The sequence below is a fragment of the Aquarana catesbeiana genome, linkage group LG04 (assembly GCF_042186555.1).
Source record: "Aquarana catesbeiana isolate 2022-GZ linkage group LG04, ASM4218655v1, whole genome shotgun sequence".
NCBI lineage: Eukaryota > Metazoa > Chordata > Amphibia > Anura > Ranidae > Aquarana > Aquarana catesbeiana.
Window position 1 is genome coordinate 475679136 of NC_133327.1, and position 18393 is coordinate 475697528.

An 18393-nucleotide genomic window follows, 5' to 3' on the forward strand; every position below is an offset into this window, starting at 1 on the left:
GACGTGACCACAGTTTTTGATAGCCTGGAGTGGGGGTTAATCTGGCGGGTACTGAGTAGATTCAGGTTTGGCCCTTCTTTTATAGGATGGATAAAAATGCTTTACAAAGATCCTAGTGCCAAGGTTAGAATAAATAATGAATTATCGGATCCAGTTGGAGAGGGGGATGAGACAGGGGGGCCCATTGTCACCCCTGCTTTTCGCCCTTGCAATGGAACCCTTAGCCATTTCTATAAGATCATGCTCTGAGATAAGAGGATTTCAGAGGAGGACAGGAGAAGATAGAATTGCCCTATATGCGGACAATGTTCTACTTTTCCTGGGGGGATACAGGGCAATCTTTAGTTAAAGCAATGAGTATAGTGGAGGAATTTGGTAGACTTACAGGATTAGTGATAAACTGGGAGAAGTTGAAGCTCTTACAGGTGGACCCCATGAGTGGTCCCACTCTGTCAGGAATGCCTCAACTGGCGGTAGTAGATACGTTGAGATATCTGGGGATACTACTGACGAAAGATCCTAACCAGTACATCAGTAAATACCCAATACCATTACTGACTAAGTTGAACCACTTCAATACCAGGCACTTAGACACCTTCCCGCCCAGGCCAATTTTCAGCTTTCAGCGCTGTTGCAAGTTGAATGACAATTGCGCGGTCATACAACACTGTACCCAATTTTTTTTATCATTTTGTTCCCACAAATAAAGCTTTATTTTGGTGGTATTTGATCACCTCTGCGGTTTTTATTTTTTGCGCAACAAATAAAAAAAGACCGAAAATTTTGAAAAAAAACAAGTCTTTGTTTGTTTCTGTTAAAATTTTTTGTAAAGAGGTACGTTTTCTTCTTCAATGACGGGCACTGATACAGCGGCACTGATGGGCACCGATGAAGTGGCACCAATAAGGTGGCACTGATGAGGTGGCACTGACGGGCACTGATGATGGGCACTGATGGGTGGCACTGATGGGCACTTGTAGGTGGCATTGATTGGTACTTATGGGTGGCACTGATGGGTACTTATGGTTGACACAGATGGGCACTGACAGGTGGCACCTATGGGCACTGACAGGTGGCACTGATAAAACTGGTGGCATTGCTGGGCAGAACTGAAACCTAATGGTGCCAATCAGTGCCCATTTGTGGCTGACACACCGCTCCACCGATCGCCGCGATGCACACCCCTGCGGGCGCACGGCGGCATGTTATCCTGCTGGACGTCATATGACGCCCAGTCAGGATAACAGAACCACCGCCCAGCCGTCATCTGCTATGGGCCGGGCGGGAAGTGGTTAAACAAAAAATTTACATCTGGAAATGGCTTCCTCTATTGGTAGCTGGTAGATGCAGCCTAATCAAAATGATATGGATGCCACAGCTACTGTACTTATTGCATAATTCTCCAGTGTGGATATGCAAGAAGTGGTTTAAAAAAATTGAAACTCTCTTTAGAGAGTTAATTTGGAAAGGGGGACAAGCTAGGATTAGACTTCGAGCTATGCAGCTCCCGACCGGGGAGGGGGGCTTGGCGGTGCCGCACCCCGAGAGTTACTACCTGGCAACACAATTGCAACATCTAATGGGATGTGAGATCCCGGGAGGCGGCACCCCTAATGCGAGAATAATGCTTTCAGGAACCTTGCATAGTACAATTATTGACGCGTTAGAGGCAGATTCCTTTTGTTATAGAAACGCGATAATAAAAATGTTAACAAAAATATGGAAGACAGTCAAAAAGCAGATGGGATATACTGGATTATCTTGTGTTTTTTAAGGACAGTTTTTCCGCACAGTATTTATTATTGAGTAATTTTTAACGAGGATATTTTTAAGATACAAAATCAATCTATATGACACAGTCTATCCATCTGAAACTTATTCACGGAGACATGTGATCATACAAAATAGTTACATTTATTGGTTGACAAAAAACAAATATTTACATGAAATTAAAATACCGATTGCGTTACATGAACGTCTTGAAAATCAATAAAAACACTTGCAAAATGGGCATACAGTCCCTTTGACATAATACCACCATAACCTCTCAGTAGAATCAATAACCTTGTGAGAATGGCAATGAAACAAAACGTCTGTATTTCACACGTCCAACCGTTACTATACTGCAGGTAAGTAAGAGGTTAACAATGTGAAATAAATTAGACGTTTGTTTTGTCAATAAGAGTGGCAACTATGCAAAAAGAAAAATATAATGAAAAATTTGAATCTTTAGAGAAAAATCTACAAGGCGGTTATTGATTCGGGAGAACGCTTATCAATAGTATAATATTCAATACATCAATATTTGAGAGAACATACAAGATAAAATCAACATGACATAATTACCCATTCCAAGATGGCTACTAGTCTGGATTGCTAGTTACCAGGATTTTTAAGATGGCTGCCGTGGCTTTCAAAAATGGATACTCTTAAAGAGGATTTACTTCTTACAACCTCCGAATTCCAAAGATCAGGGTTCAGGAATCTTTATGGATGTTAAAATGTGCATTCATGCATGGTGCATGAGGGTCAGTCTGTCTGGGAGTGTGTGTGTCTCCCAGTGTCCCCCCTCAGGGTGTGTCCCTGAGTGTCTGTCAGGGTGGATCTTGTCAGGGTGGGTCCCTGAGTCTCCTACCTCATGGCATCTTTCTTGCGTGTATAATGGGGAGAAGAATATATACCTTTAAATATTCTGGTAATCGGTCTCATTTAAAATACACTCAGTATAATTTTGATTAATCATTATTACATAAAATGGTTATATATATGTATATCTATAAATGTATATCTATAAAAACTGGTCTATCTATGAAAGACACATGTTATTATATATTAATCAATATCACATAAAATGATTATCTATATGGATACAGGTATAATTCTGGTATATCCAATGAATATTTGTTTATCTAAACATAGGCTACAGTGTTATATAGTTAGAATCATAATTATATGTTTTTCATAATACTAATTAGTTTCTTAAAACACTTCTACTTATAAAATCACACTTTCATATATATTTTCTTAACCAAGTTCTTAGATCATCAGATACTAAAATTATAATTATCTTTTGTGACCTACAGATATCATAGATAATTCAAATGTCTTATAATAACATGTAGGTATTTTAAAATATTTATGACTTGCATAACCATTCACCTCTCTCTAACACCATGTGTTGAGATGGACTTTGAGCAGTCCCACTGGTTGTTTAGAGATGATTTAGTTTGTCCAAACAGTTCCTAAAAATTCACACAATAGGTTTTATTGGCCAAGGTGTTAGCTCTTTAAACAGTTCCTCACTCGAACACAATAGTTTAGGCCAGGTGAGTGTACTTTCTATGTGATAACAGTCCGAAAAACCTATTTCGTTTATGGCTGTATTGTGGCTGTTTATTTACAAACCACAGGCAGGTACACATCTTGTTTGTTTTGTGAAATGAGACCTTATTATTCCCGCAATTCCGTTTCAACACAGTTTGTAGAGAACATTTGATCCATTGAAAACTTGGAAAACATCTGAACTCACAAAGACCTTTTAGTTCATCAATCTTGTTTTAACTGGCCTCAAGAGAGCAATATCATAGTTTATCTATTTTTGAGGCCTGAGCCACTCTCACATTTCTGCCAGTAAATATAAAATGGATTTCTTCATGAATCCACAACAATCTGAATACACCCCCCTCTGGAATAATGAGAATCTGCAGGAAGTGCTCCTGATAGGAAAAGTTAAAGAGTGGGAAACACAGGGGATTAATAGGCTGATACAGGTGTATGATAGTAATAATTTTAAAAGATTTTTGGACTTGAGAAGGGAATTTAATATACCACAACATTCATTCTTTAGATATTTGCAGATTCGACATGCCCTAGAAGTCCAATTTAGGACACAAGTATTAGAATGGAATAAAATCCCTCTATTTCAAAATATACTCCAGGCAGGCACAACTAAGGGACTTATCTCTGAGTTATATGGATATCTATGTAAAGGAATAAATACGGGATCGGGTTCCTGTAAGGATAAAGAGAGATGGGAAGAGGATTTAAGGGAAATATCTCAGGTACAGTGGAGGAGTTTTTTAGAGATGGGGCCGTTGGTTTCGGTCCCACCCTCGCAGAAAGTATCTCATTTGATGCTGATATATAGAGCTTACTATACTCCTAAGAGGCTGTTTAAGTATGGTAGAAGATCAGATGATAAATGTCCTAGATGCTGTGGACTGGAGGTCTCATCCATATGGTATGGAGATGCCCAAAGTTATTTAGATACTAGGAGGGGGTTCTTAATACCATGGGTGAGATCTATGGGATAACTTTGAAGATGGAAGCTCGACTTTGTATACTTGGGTATAGGAAGGAACTTGGGGAGAGGAAAAGTACCACAGTAGCAATAACTGAGATGCTTATTCCAAGCTAGAAAAATTATCTCGATAAGATGGCAGTCGAGGAAACCCCCGACAGTAAGGTACTGGATCACTATTATAAATGAAACTATATATAAAGAAAAAGTAGTTTATACAAAAAGAGGAAATCGTAGAGAATTTGGGAAGATGTGGAGGCCCTGGCTGGAAAAATGGGACTCCCCCTTTAGAGGGGAGAGGATAGGGCCAGATTGGCGAACCACTGATAGTAAAGTGTTAATTATGAAATTGATATATCTACTTTTCCTTTTAAACTTAAGATGGGGGAAGATATAGGAATAGAACAAAAAAAATAGAGTAACTAATACATTTGTAAACATATAGAGACTATCTACATAGTAACATGAGATTGGAAAAGAGGGGGTGGGAGGGGAGAAGAGAATGTATGTTATGCATTGCAACATTAGAGTATGAAAATATAATTGATGAACGTTTTTTTTTTTATGATTGCAATGGTTATTGTGTTACTGAATTTTGTATTGGGGAAAAAATTGAATAAAGAATAAACTTAAAAAAAAGAAAGGCTGAGAGTGGGTTTACATCCACTTTAAATCGAGTGGATTTAAATCGAGCCTTTTTACTAGTGATTTAAATAAAATCCACCCTGGCCACTTTGTGTTGGTCTATCACATAAAATTCCAATAAAATACATTTACGTTTTTGGTTGTAACATGATAAAATGTGGAAAATTTCAAGAGTTACTGTTTTTATACTTTTTTGAGGTAGTGTGTGTGTGTGTGTGTGTGTGTGTATATATATATATATATATATATATATATATATATATATATATATATATATATATATATATATATATGTATGTATATATATATGTATATATATATATATGTGTGTGTGTGTATATATATATATATATATATATATATATATATATATATATATATTTATATATGTGTATATATATATCAGTGGGGACGGAAAGTATTCAGACCCCCTTAAATTTTTCACTCTTTGTTATATTGCAGCCATTTTCTAAAATCATTTGTTATTTTTTTTTCATCATTAACCACTTCAGCCCCGGAAGAATTTATCCCCCTTCCTGACCAGAGCACTTTTTGCAATTCAGCACTGCGTCGCTTTAACTGACAATTGCGCGGTCGTGCGACGTGGCTCCCAAACAAAATTGACGTCCTTTTTTTCCCACAAATAGAGCTTTCTTTTGGTGGTATTTGATTGCCTCTGCGGTTTTTATTTTTTGCGCTATAAACAAAAATAGAGCGACAATTTTGAAAAAAATACATTATTTTTTACTTTTTGCTATAATAAATATCCCCCAAAAATATATAAAAAAATGTTTTTCCTCAGTTTAGGCCAATACGTATTCTTCTACATATTTTTGGTAAAAAAAATCGCAATAAGCAATTATTGATCAGTTTGCGCAAAAGTTATAGCGTTTACAAAATAGGGGATAGTTTTATGGCATTTTTATTAATTTTCTTTTTTTAAATGGCGGCGATCAGCGATTTTTATTGTGACTGCGACATTATAGCGGACACATCGGACATTTTTGACACATTTTTGGGACCATTGTCATTTATACAGCAATCAGTGCTATAAAAATGCACTGATTCCTGTGTAAATGACACTGGCAGTGAAGGGGTTAACCACTAGGTGGCAGTGTAGGGGTTAAGTGTGTCCTAGGGGCGTGCTTCTAACTGTCAGGGGGATGGGCTGTGTGTGTGACGTCACTGATCTCTGCTCCGATGACAGGGAGCAGGGATCGAGTGACACTGTCACTAGGCAGAACGGGGAGATGCTGTTTACATCAGCATCTCCCCGTTCTTCCTCCCCGTGAGGCGATCGCGGGTATCCCCATGGCGATCGAGTCCGCGGGGCCCGCGACCCGACTCACGGAGCTTGCCTGCGGGCGCCCGCTGGCCGCCTCTTAAAGGGCAACGTATAGGTACATGGTTTTGCCTGTACGAGCCCTTCTGCCGCAGTATATCTGCGTGAGGCGGTCGACAAGCGGTTAATGTACACACAACGCCCTATATTGACAGAAAAACACAGAATTGTTGACATTTTTGCAGATTTATTAAAAAAGAAAAACTGAAATATCACATGGTCCTAAGTATTCGGACCCTTTGCTCAGTATTTAGTATAAGTACCCTTTTGATCTAATACAGCCATGAGTCTTTTTGGGAAAGATGCCACAAGTTTTTCACACCTGGATTTGGGGATCCTCTGCCATTCCTCCTTGCAGATCCTCTCCCGTTCTGTCAGGTTGGATGGTAAACGTTGATGGACAGCCATTTTTAGGTCTCTCCAGAGATGCTCAATTGGGTTTAAGTCAGGGCTCTCGCTGGGGCCATTCAAGAACAGTCACCGAGTTGTTGTGAAGCCACTCCTTCGTTATTTTAGCTGTGTGCTTAGGGTCATTGTCTAGTTGGAAGGTAAACCTTCGGCCCAGTCTGAGGTCCTGAGCACTCTGGAGAAGGTTTTCGTCCAGGATATCCCTGTACTTGGCCGCATTCATCTTTCCCTTGATTGCAACCAGTCGTCCTGTCCCTGCAGCTGAAAAACACCCCCACAGCATGATGCTGCCACCACCGTGCTTCACTGTTGGGACTGTATTGGACAGGTGATGAGCAGTGCCTGGTTTTCTCCACACATACCGCTTAGAATTAAGGCCAAAAAGTTCTATCTTGTCTCATCAGACCAGAGAATCTTATTTCTCACCATCTTGGAGTCCTTCAGGTGTTTTTTAGCAAACTCCATGCGGGCTTTCATGTGTCTTGCACTGAGGTGAGGCTTCCGTCGGGCCACTCGGCTATAAAGCCCCGACTGGTGGAGGGCTGCAGTGATGGTTGACTTTCTACAACTTTCTCCCATCTCCCGACTGCATCTCTGGAGCTCAGCCACAGTGATCTTTGGGTTCTTCTTTACCTCTCTCACCAAGGCTCTTCTCCCCCAATAGCTCAGTTTGGCCGGACGGCCAGCTCTAGGAAGGGCTCTGGTCGTCCCAAACGTCTTCCTTTTAAGGATTATGGAGGCCTTAAGTGCAGCAGAAATGTTTTTGTAACCTTGGCCAGATCTATGCCTTTGCCACAATTCTGTCTCTGAGCTCTTCAGGCAGTTTCTTTGACCTCATGATTCTCATTTGCTCTGACATGCACTGTGAGCTGTAAGGTCTTATATAGACAGGTGTGTGGCTTTCCTAATCAAATACAATCAGTATAATCAAACACAGCTGGACTCAAATGAAGGTGTAGAACCATCTCAAGGATGATCAGAAGAAATGGACAGCACCTGAGTTAAATATGAGTGTCACAGCAAAGGGTGTGAATACTTAGGACCATGTGATATTTCAGTTTTTTTTTCTTTTTTAATAAATCTGCAAAAATGTCAACAATTCTGTGTTTTTCTGTCAATATGGGGTGCTGTGTGTACATTAATGAGGAAAAAAATGAACTTAAATGATTTTAGCAAATGGCTGCAATATAACAAAAAGTGAAAAATTTAAGGGGGTCTGAATACTTTCCGTCCCCGCTGTATATATAGAGAGAGAGAGCGAGAGAGAGATCTACAATATGTATTATTTTCATGTAATTACATGTTCTCTTTAACTTTTGGTTTCACTTTTTATACTCTGCTGCACTGTAATCTCACAAAGCACTCTGCATGACTGAGTAATTGGCATTCAAAGTGTGACAGCGCTGAGAGCTGAAAATTGGCCTTGGCAGGAAGAGGGGTAAAGTTTTCGGTATTGAAGTGGTTAAACAATGCCTTATTCACTCATTTAAAGAAAGGCATCTCTTTAGTCCTACACCTCACTGAGACATACCCATAGCTCCTGGTTCTTGCACTGGGTGCCCGCTTCAGCCCTGGTTCACACTGACTGCGGGAATGAATTTGTGCAAGTTCAGCTGAACTCGCACAATTTCATTCCCGCATGTCAGTCCCGATTCCGGGGGCGATTTTATAGACATTTGTGTGTGTTTCTGCACAGATCTCAATGGGAATCGGACCCTGGAATCGCCAAAAGTAGTACATAAACTACTTTTGGAAATCGGCGCCCCAAATGCAGTGTCGCACCGATTCAGACGGTGCTATTGCCGCCGATTTGACATGCCAAATCGCATCAATGTGAACCAGGGTTCAAAGCCATCTGTGAGACAAAATACCCCAGTCTTCAGCTAGTACAGCTGTACGACAGATAGTACGACCGTTTTCGCTTAATAGTCGCAAGCAGAAATTGAATAGGTAGATAAAGTCACGAAAATTCTTGTACAACAGAAAAAAAATTGGAAGTGATGTCATGTGTTGTAATGTATTTGTAATGTATTTTTGGGCCAACAACTATACTGACTAAACGAAAATCGTACGATCTGGAATCGTACGAGGAAGATTTTCGTGCATGTGCGATCGAATAATATTGGATGAACTGTCGTGAGCGGATGTCAAAAGTAGTGTACACATGATCCGTAAATCGTACGATTATTCCTCGGCTGACCGTTTTCATCCGATATTCGGATCGTGTGTACGGGCCATTGTACTTTTTAACGATGGGTAATTGTGTTCTTTTTCTATTGTCTCTCAGAAGTTTGTTCCTTTCAGTTTGATTGCTCAAGCTTTAACCGGTAGCTACTGCCTCCAGATATCGGGTTAATCAATCTCTCTCTCTCTCTCTCTCTCTCTCTCTCTCTCTCTCTCTCTCTCTCTCTCTCTCTCTCTCTCTCTCTCTCTCTCTCTCTCTCTCTCTCTCTCTCTCTCTCTCTCTCTCTCTCTCTCTCTCTCTCTCTCTCTCTCTCTCTCTCTCTCTCTCTCTCTCTCTCTCTCTCTCTCTCTCTCTCTCTCTCTCTCTCTCTCTCTCTCTCTCTCTCTCTCTCTCTCTCTCATTTAGAATACAGCTCTGCGCGTTCCTTTTGCTGGCCATACACTATACAAAAAATCGTTCTAACCCATTTTCGAAAAAAAAACATTCGGTCGTCAGACCAAACAATAGTGCCATCATATAATGATCGATAAATCGTTCAGTGGACATAAATTAATCAGTTTTTTGTTCGTTTTCTCACATATACCTAGTGCAAACAGTTTGGACGGGAAACACATTAACCTTTCAATTTATCATTCGTTGGGCAGAAAATTTCCAAACTTGTCCTTAGTTTTTATTGGCTCAAAAATGTCCCAACCGATTTGTGCCCATTAACTGAGCGAAAAATAAACGCATAGTCTAAATGACCCAATTTCCAACTATTTTTTCTATAGTGTATGGCCAACGTTAGTTTCATCTGCCTATGTGGAGGAGGGGGTGTCTCTTTCCTCCAATCAGCTCTCACACAGTATATAAGAGCTGTAAGTGCAGTTCTCCATCCCCTCCTGTGTACTCCTCACAGATGCATAGGTATTTTATCACAAATCTGCAATTTTGAAGGGTTGTAGATAGAAGAAGACTGGAGATAAACAAGTAAAACTTATGTAGGACGATTTATTTCATCTCTGTTTATCATTTTTGGTCAGTCACTTCACTGGGTATATGTGCGGGTTTACAACCACTTTAGCACTGATATTTGTATTTTCAGCATTGTTTATGTAAGAACTTTGGGACTAAAGTGTAAGAAAAGCCTAACTTTATCTATTTTTTTTTTTTTTTTTTAATCCAGAAAACTTTTATTGAAAATTAAATTAAAAGCATACAGTCCAAAGATCTACATTCCAGGCATTTATAACAACATATACCTTTACAAGATCCCTGAGAACCAGGGGCGTTGCTAGGACTGAAAAAGATCTGAGGATAGAGCCCATAGCAACGGTCACCAACCTTTTTGCAGGCCCAGGGGGGTGGGGGGACACACTGGTGGTAAGCAATTTTTCGCGGGCAAAGGCTGGTGTTGGCGTTTCAATCATCATGGCACCATGGGTGATTTGGTGTCAGGGAGATCGAAGCGCGTTGTTTCTATTGTTACATTCTAATATATAATGAAGTGGTTCAACTCACCATAATGCAGAATCAGTGGGAGCCCTTGGCGTGTCACTTGCCATATCTCCTGTCACCAGATGCATCATGTCACTTGCCACTGTTGCCTGTCACCTGATGTAGCTTTTTAACTTGCCACCATCACCTGCCATTAGATGTGGATTGTCACTTGCCACGTCACCTGCTACCATTTGCAGATTGTCACTTGCCACGTCACCTGCCACCATTTGCAGATTGTCACTTGCCACGTCACCTGCCACAATTTTCAGATTGACACTTGCCACATCACCTGCCACCATTTGCAGATTGTCACTTGCCACGTCACCTGCCACCATTTGCAGATTGTCACTTGCCACCATTTGCAGATTGTCACTTGCCATGTCACCTGCCACCTGATACGGATTGTCACTTGCCACGTCACCTGCCACCATTTGCAGACTTTTGATTGCCACGTCACCTGCCACTAGATGTGGGTTGTCACTTCCAACTGATGTGGATTGACACTTGCCATGCCAGCCAGTGCCACCAAATGTGCATTGTCGCTGCATTGGTGGCAGGCTGGCAGAACTGGTTCATTTAGTGAGGGCAGGAGAGTGGTGATGCGGGCTGGGCAGTGAGAGATGATGTAATCTCTCTGCTCCCCACTGCACCTCCGACATTGAAGAGGCCCGCGCTGTGAGGGCGGAAGAGCGTTGATGTGTGGCGGGCAGTGAGAGATGTCATTTCTCTGCTCCCCACTGCACATCGCTCCCACATTGAAGTGGCCTGGCTGTGAGGGCGGAAGAGTGGTGGAGCGGGCGGAGAGAGATGATGTCATCTCTGCTCGTCCGCCTGCTCATCTCTCTCCTCCATCTCTAATGCAGCCCGCCCGCCGCAGCCGCGACCCTGTGGCATACCTCCTAACTTTTGAACTTCAGAATGAGGGACACTTGAGGGAGGAAGCGACCAGCGGCATGCTACGAGGACATGCTACGCGCACTACAGCATAAGTACTTAAACTTAAAGCTTAACAGTGGGAGGGGCTTAATGGACATGGTTAAACAAAAGGTTAATGCAAAAGTTGACCTGCCCCCCCCCCACTACCACCTGCCACTTCCAACACATGCCAAGATACTCCAAGTGGCTAAAGAATCATTTCAGATCTTTATTATTATATTGAGAGGATCATTCAAAAGAATTTGGAGTAACAGTATGTCAAAATGTGGACAGTTTCTCAAATCTTTTGATTACTCCTGGAGCAGGGGTAGGCAACAGATCAATCTGAACAAAATGAAAAGATCACCAGGGTTTGGCGCCCTTTTTCTTTTAGAAATTACTCAGCAAGGCCTAAAATAGCGAAAAAACATAATAAAACAAAATGTCACCGTTAAAATATAAACTTAGCCTACCATAAAAGTGAATAGTGTCAGAAGGGGAGTAAACGGTGTCAGTAGAGCAGTGGATGGTGTCAGAGCAGTGGAAGGTGTCAGTAGAGCAGCGGATGTGTCAGTAGAGCAGCGGATGTGTCAGTAGAGCAGCGGACGGTGTCAGTAGAGCAGTGGACGGCGTCAGTAGGGCAGTGGACGGCGTCAGTAGGGCAGTGGACGGCGTCAGTAGGGCAGTGGACGGCGTCAGTAGGGCAGTGGACGGCGTCAGTAGGGCAGTGGACGGCGTCAGTAGGGCAGAGGACGGCGTCAGTAGGGCAGAGGTTGGAGGTAGGCAACAGTGTTACTTTCATCGACTAAAACATTTTAGTCGACTAAATGAATATTATTTTAGTCGTTTAAAATACGACTAAAACAACTGAGGTGAGTAAAATGCAACTAAAATGGCATTTTAGTCAAAAGACTAAAATGGGACTAAAACTAAAATGCCATTTTAGTCAAAAGACTAAGACTAAAACTAAATTAAAATTTGACTTTAAAATTAACACTGGTCTGTAGTGCATGTTCATACCTCAATGCCATAATAAATAACATATTAGATTTTTCACTCCAGCAGTATATAATGAGTTTGGAAATTGTAGAGAAATGTTAACTAATGCATTACAATTTAATTACACCTATTAGATTTTAGACAACTAAAATGAGTTTTAGTTGACTAAAATGTACTGGAGATTTAGTCGACTAAAACTAAAACAATTGCAGAAGACTAAAGTGGGACTAAAACTAAAATTCCATTTTAGTCGTAAGACTAAGACTAAAACTAAATTGAAATTTGCTGCTAAAATTAACACTGGTAGGCAAGTGTACATAGACACAAATCCGTTTACATCTGCCGTTCCATAGAAGCGAATGGAGGGTCCGATTGGGTCCACCTGAAAAACAGACAGGCGGACCCGATTGGACTGAACGTATGAAAGGGGCCTAAGGCTGCTTTCACACTGATGCACTGTGGTTGACTCACACCGTGGGTGCTGCGCAGTGTACCTGTGGCTTTCCTGCAGGTTAGTTGCCATAGAATTCTATTATATACTGCAGGTGTGATTAATGCACCTTGTGAAAGTGCACTAAACCTGCAGGTAATAACAGAAGTCTATGGCTCAGTGCAGGCAACCCGCGGCTGCACCTGTGGATCAGTTTGAAAGCAGCCCAGTGTAGAAAACAGACATGTCCATTGCTGTTTGATTTTATAAAAAACTGACCTCAATCTTCATGGCTGCTGCTGTCCTCCAGGGCGGGTATGGCTGGCGGCGGCTGCTGTCCTCCAGGGCGGGTATGGCTGTCGGCGGCTGCTTTCCTTCAGGGCGGGTATGGCTGTCGGCGGCTGCTTTCCTTCAGGGCGGGTATGGCTGGCGGCGGCTGCTGTCCTCCAGGGCGGGTATGGCTGGTGGCGGCTGCTGTCCACCAGGGTGGGTTTGGCTGGTGTCCTCCAGGGCGGGTATGGCTGGTGTCCTCCAGGGCGGGTATGGCTGGTGTCCTCCATGGCGGGTATGGCTGGTGTCCTCCATGGCGGGTATGGCTGGCGGTGGCTGCTGTCCTCCAGGGCGGGTATGGCTGGCGGCGGCTGCTGTCCTCCAGGGTGGGTATGGCCGGCGGCGGCTGCTGTCCTCCAGGGCGGTAATGGCTGCTGTCCTCCAGGGTGGGTATGGCTGGCGGCGGCTGCTGCTGTCCCCAAGGCAGTTATACCCACCCTGGGGGACAGCAAGCCAGCCAGCTATACTCACATGTGGCCCGCAGGCCAGTGGCTGAGCACCCCTGACATAATGTGACAGGGAGGTGGAACGGGCCCCTGGAGCATGGGCCCAGCACTATGCCATTATGTCCACAGGGGTCCCGCTGCTGCCTGCACACTACAAGTCCCAGGATGTTCAGAACTTATCCCTTCCCCATGCTGGCTCCTGTCACTACAGGGGGAATCAGGGAAGTCTCAGTCCTCCTCCAGCCCTGTCAGATTCCTGGACAGTAGAATGTACTCAGTCACCCCCATCCTCTGCTCTTACCATAAACATCCCTGCTTGTAGGATCTACTGCACCCGCTTAGAGAGCTCTTCCCCCGGCCACATCCCCCCCCTCATTACTGAGGACTGGTGGGGGGTGAGAGGGAAAAAACGAGGCCAGAGAGATCAGCAGGGAGGAGACCAGCTCACGGAGGGGGCGGGGCCAATTCGCGGAGGGGGCAGGACCAACTCACGGAGGTGCATGGATAGGGAGGTCAGGGAGTTGTGAGGTAGCGTCATTTTAAGCCAGAGAATGGCCCCTTAGCAGAAGACCCGCCTCCTCCACTCAGCTGCGTTCCAACGGCACCTGTGTGCAGGGGAGGGGAGTGGTCTGTCCTATAACATACCGGCCCCCCCTGCCCACACACAGCAGCGAGCCAGCGACATAAAACTAAATGTAACTGGGAGCCACACGCCTCCCCCTGAAACATGGGCAAGTTGGAACTCCACACGCTACACCCATGATCCTGACCCTCTGCAACTTTGTCCCGGCCAGCAATGTATGAATGCCGGCTCTGCACTGGTTGGATGACAGAGGGGCGGGTCTGGGTAGCAGTCCCGCCCATACCCGACATCACACTCTCGATTTGACAGGTGAAGTCTTCCTTCCTGACTGCACAGTGTACATCCAGCAAGCTTGTCCACCAATCCCTGGCTGTGCTGGATGATCACACTGCTGCAGGTCCTAAGGAGCCAGAACCTGCGGCAAGAGACTCGGGGCTATGGGCTCCAGATTCGGGGCTCCAGCCTCGATAGCCACCCCCTGGTGACGCCTATGCTGAGAACTATGCCTCATCTATGCTGTTTATCATTTATTTCGCATTTCTACACCATTCAGATAAAACTACCCTCACAAAATCTATTACTTCTATAATCTAATACCACTAAGCTCCCGGACTACTCCTCCATAGCAACACAACCCACCCGATGTGGTTCAACCGAATAAGGGAGGGAGCAACCCCTTCAGCCCACGTTAAGTCGTAAGAGTCTATCCATGACTAGGTCCTCCGGGGCCAGTCCCGGAGTTCCCAGCCATGGCTCCCACAGTTTTTCAAATTTAATAGCACAGCCTCTATGTTGGTATATAATTTTTTCCATTCGTAGCGTGTCTATCTATTCTTACAAATGTTTGCTCCCCCTCCTTCTACCTATCTTGCCTAACCTGTGTAAAAAAAGATGCGTACCTACTTATTTTCAATCTGGTCCGGTCATGTAATCCTGCATCTCTGGCTAAGGGAACACCCAACAACAGCTGTGAATTCTGGGAGCTCAGCTGTTGGTGCTTTCTTCTCTCACCTGCAGCAGTCACTCACTGACACATGGGATCTGAAGCTGCAAGATCACGTGACCAGACGAGAGTGGATTAAAGATAGGTAAGTATACACATCTTCTTTTTTTTTTTTTTTTTCTTTTATACAGGTTAGGCAGGAAAAGTAGGAGGAGGGGGGGATACATTTTCAAAAATAGTTAGTATTACACTCTTCTTTCACTTTGACTTACAGTGGTAGTAGGACTATTTTTTTGTTTTTTTGTTTTTGGCGCTGGTTTGTGTTAATGTGTGAATCACATAGGATTGCTAGAGAAGCTTCAATCAGAGAGACAAATTCACTATTTCTCCTGTCCTTTGGACCTCACAAGGGACTCCCTGCTTCAAAATCCGCCATTGCTCAACGAATAAGAAATTTGATCCCTAGCACTTACATGCTCAAGGATAAAAATCCTCCTATGCAGCGCTGTATTTTGGCCTAGGCCGACAAGGCCCAGGCCTAGGGCGGCACTTTGCGGGGGCGGTAAAAAAGCCGCCCCCCTCCCCCGCATGATGAAAAGCCGCTTCCCGCACTAACAGTCCCCGGTGGCCAGACTGGCCGCACTTCATGCAATGGGCAGAAGTGGAGCCTAATGCTCCGGCTACCGTCCTCTGTGGCATCCTAACTTCCTTCTAGCTCGGGTGTAGTAGGAGAGAGGAGGACCGAGGGGAACCCCCAGACCTGAAACTTCCCATCAAACAGTCAGCAATTCTTATTGTGTAGCCAGTTTGCTGTTCTCCTCCTGGGTCTCTATAGAGTCTGGATCTCAGAGCGATGCTAAGGGTGAGTGCCATGCTGCAGCTGTCTGTTTTTTTTATTGTGCAGTTCAGGCATCGGGGAAAGTTTTTCTGTCCTAAGCAAATGGGTATCAGTGCCTCACTCAATGTTAGACTAGTCCCACCTGCAGGTCAGAGCTACATATTTACTTATAGCACTCTGCATTAAATTTTCATCACTGCTTGAACATGGGATGTGTGCTTAGCTACAGATCTACCATTTATAATTTTTCATGGTCTATTTCCCATATTAATGCTGCGATGTTCTACAGTGACTTTACTATGTAGAACATCCACATGGCACTGGTAAGGCTGTGCTGATGGACACTGATGAGGCTGCGCTGATGGGCACTGGTGAGGCTGCGCTGATGGGCACTGGTGAGGCTGCGCTGATGGGCACTGGTGAGGCTGCACTAATGGGCACTGGTGAGGCTGCATTGATGGGCACTGATCATGCTGCAGTGATGGGCACTGGTGAGGCTGTGCTGATGGGTACTGGTAAAGCTGTGCTGATGGGCACTGGTGAGGCTGCTTTGATGGGCACTGGTGAGGCTGCATTGATGGGCACTGATGAGGCACAGATGACAGGGTGGGTCTTAAACAGGAAGGGGTGTGACCTTGACGATAAGGGGTGGGTCATATTTAAATTAGGGGGTGCATGAGTTTAGTCAGGCCTAGGGCAGCACAAAACTTAAATACACCACTGCTCCTATGCTTTTAAATACCCATTTTTCCAGATTGACGGGATTTTCCTGTGCATTTTGGCACCATGCCACTATAGGCCAGCTGTGTAAGGCCACCACATTGACCTCTGTTCATACTTTCTCAAAGTTCTACCAGGTGGATGTCCAGTACAAATGCAGCTTTCGTCCGCAAGGTTCTTGCAGCGGCACTCTGAAATAGTTTTTCTTTTTTTTTTTACCCTTATTGTTAGAACTGTTGGCATAGGTATGTATGTTTTGTTGTTTGCCCTTCTCATTTATCGCTTGGGGACATTCCTGGGACTATGAATACTTTACCTGCATCCTGTATTGTATGATTAAAGTTAAATAATTTTTAAATTGCCTGTAAATGCCATATGTATGAATACAGTATAGGACACCTTTTATTCCTTGGTTACTCTGCATTGCTTGCTACAAAGCTGAGGACTCATGGAGTGCGGTAGGGTTATAGGGAAAGGTGCCCAGGGGGCATGTCCACAGCTTTGATCTATGAATACTTTTGCCTATGCCCAGTGCTGTACTCTAAGATATGGAATTTACAGGTAAGTCACATTTTTTTCTTTCATCTTCAAAATGGTTTTCTACCTGGATGAATTAATTCTCTTTCTAAAGCTTGGTATACACTAGTAGAATTTCGAATGAAAATTTTGAGAAAACTTGTTGAAAAATTTGTATGCAAATTCTCAGAAAATTCTAAGTAGATTCAAATGTCATTGGAATGTAGTTGAAGACTTGGCTTGCTTTTAACATTTGATTTTGGAACAAACCAAACCCACATACAATGTTAGACATTCATACATTTGAGAAAAAATTTTCATTCTGCTTCTTAAAATTTTCTTGTCGCTGTGGTCGAAAACGAATGTCGATCTGACCACACTAATAATTAGAAAAATAAACCAGCATTCTTAGAATGTTCTTACAATGAAAATTGTAGAGCAAAATTCTATTAGTGTATACCAAGCTTTCTTTAGTCTGGTGCTATGGAACAGACAGCTCCCAAAGTCATAAGAAAATCTCCATACACGTCAGTCTTTCAAGTCTGCATTTCAGTACAATGTACAATACCCTCTTTTCCATAGAAAATTGTATACTCTAACAATCACTGATCAGTGTCTGCCTTGTTGTCTCCTAATGTCCACATTACTTCCATGCTGGACTTTTTGGATTGGTCTTTTTCCAGATCCCTGCATTTGAATTTTGTACCTTTGTTTACCGTTGAAGGTCACCTTCCCTCTCATGTTTTAGTTTGGTTTTGGGAAATCTGTTTTGGATTCTCCTTTCCCTGAGTTCAAGGTGCAATGGTATCCTGGGTAAGCCCCAGAGGGGTTTGCAGCTTTAACATGTCTTCAAGAACCTTGATGTAACTTTCCCACAAAGATGTTGCTCATGTGGATTTTGCAGATATCTCCTCCAGAGGGGGAAGACTAGGAGATTTGTATGCTTTTTTGATAGTCTGTCCTATTCATGTTGATATGACCCTTGCTGAGGCTGCTTGATCCTTTTTCAGGGCATTCTGGAAAAATGAAGAGATTCTTCGAGACTGAAGACTTCTGTGCTTTGGAGGTAAGTAGATATGACAAGTAATCCAACTTTTCCCATTACCTTTAATTTGTAGAATCAGCCCCCAGGATGACAGTGGGTAGGAAGGTCTCCCAATTTAAAACGGAAAGCTGTTGCCACTTTTAGGAGAAAGGCCAGTGAATAAACGTAGCACAAGTTTGTCATGAAATGTTTGACAGGAGGCTTCAACTGACACATGGCTAACCAATTTTTTTGAAGCCACAAAAGGCCTAAAAGGTAAGAATTCTCAA

At 43.3% G+C, this 18393-nt stretch overlaps 1 protein-coding gene across 13 annotated transcripts in view; it reads left to right on the plus strand.

Annotated features, from left to right (window-relative positions):
* The window catches only part of LOC141140434 (uncharacterized), a 358905-nt gene that overhangs the window by 187395 nt on the left and 153117 nt on the right, over nucleotides 1-18393 (plus strand). For 9 of the 13 annotated variants that reach the window (XM_073627612.1, XM_073627610.1, XM_073627607.1 and 6 more), the window contains one exon: nucleotides 18090-18145. The exons of the other annotated variants lie outside the window; for them this stretch is intronic. In XM_073627612.1, the coding sequence (XP_073483713.1) occupies nucleotides 18104-18145 (42 nt within the window). In that variant the 5' untranslated portion in view covers nucleotides 18090-18103. Of the gene's footprint in view, nucleotides 1-18089; nucleotides 18146-18393 lie in introns of those variants that run through there. 13 annotated transcript variants of the gene reach the window in all.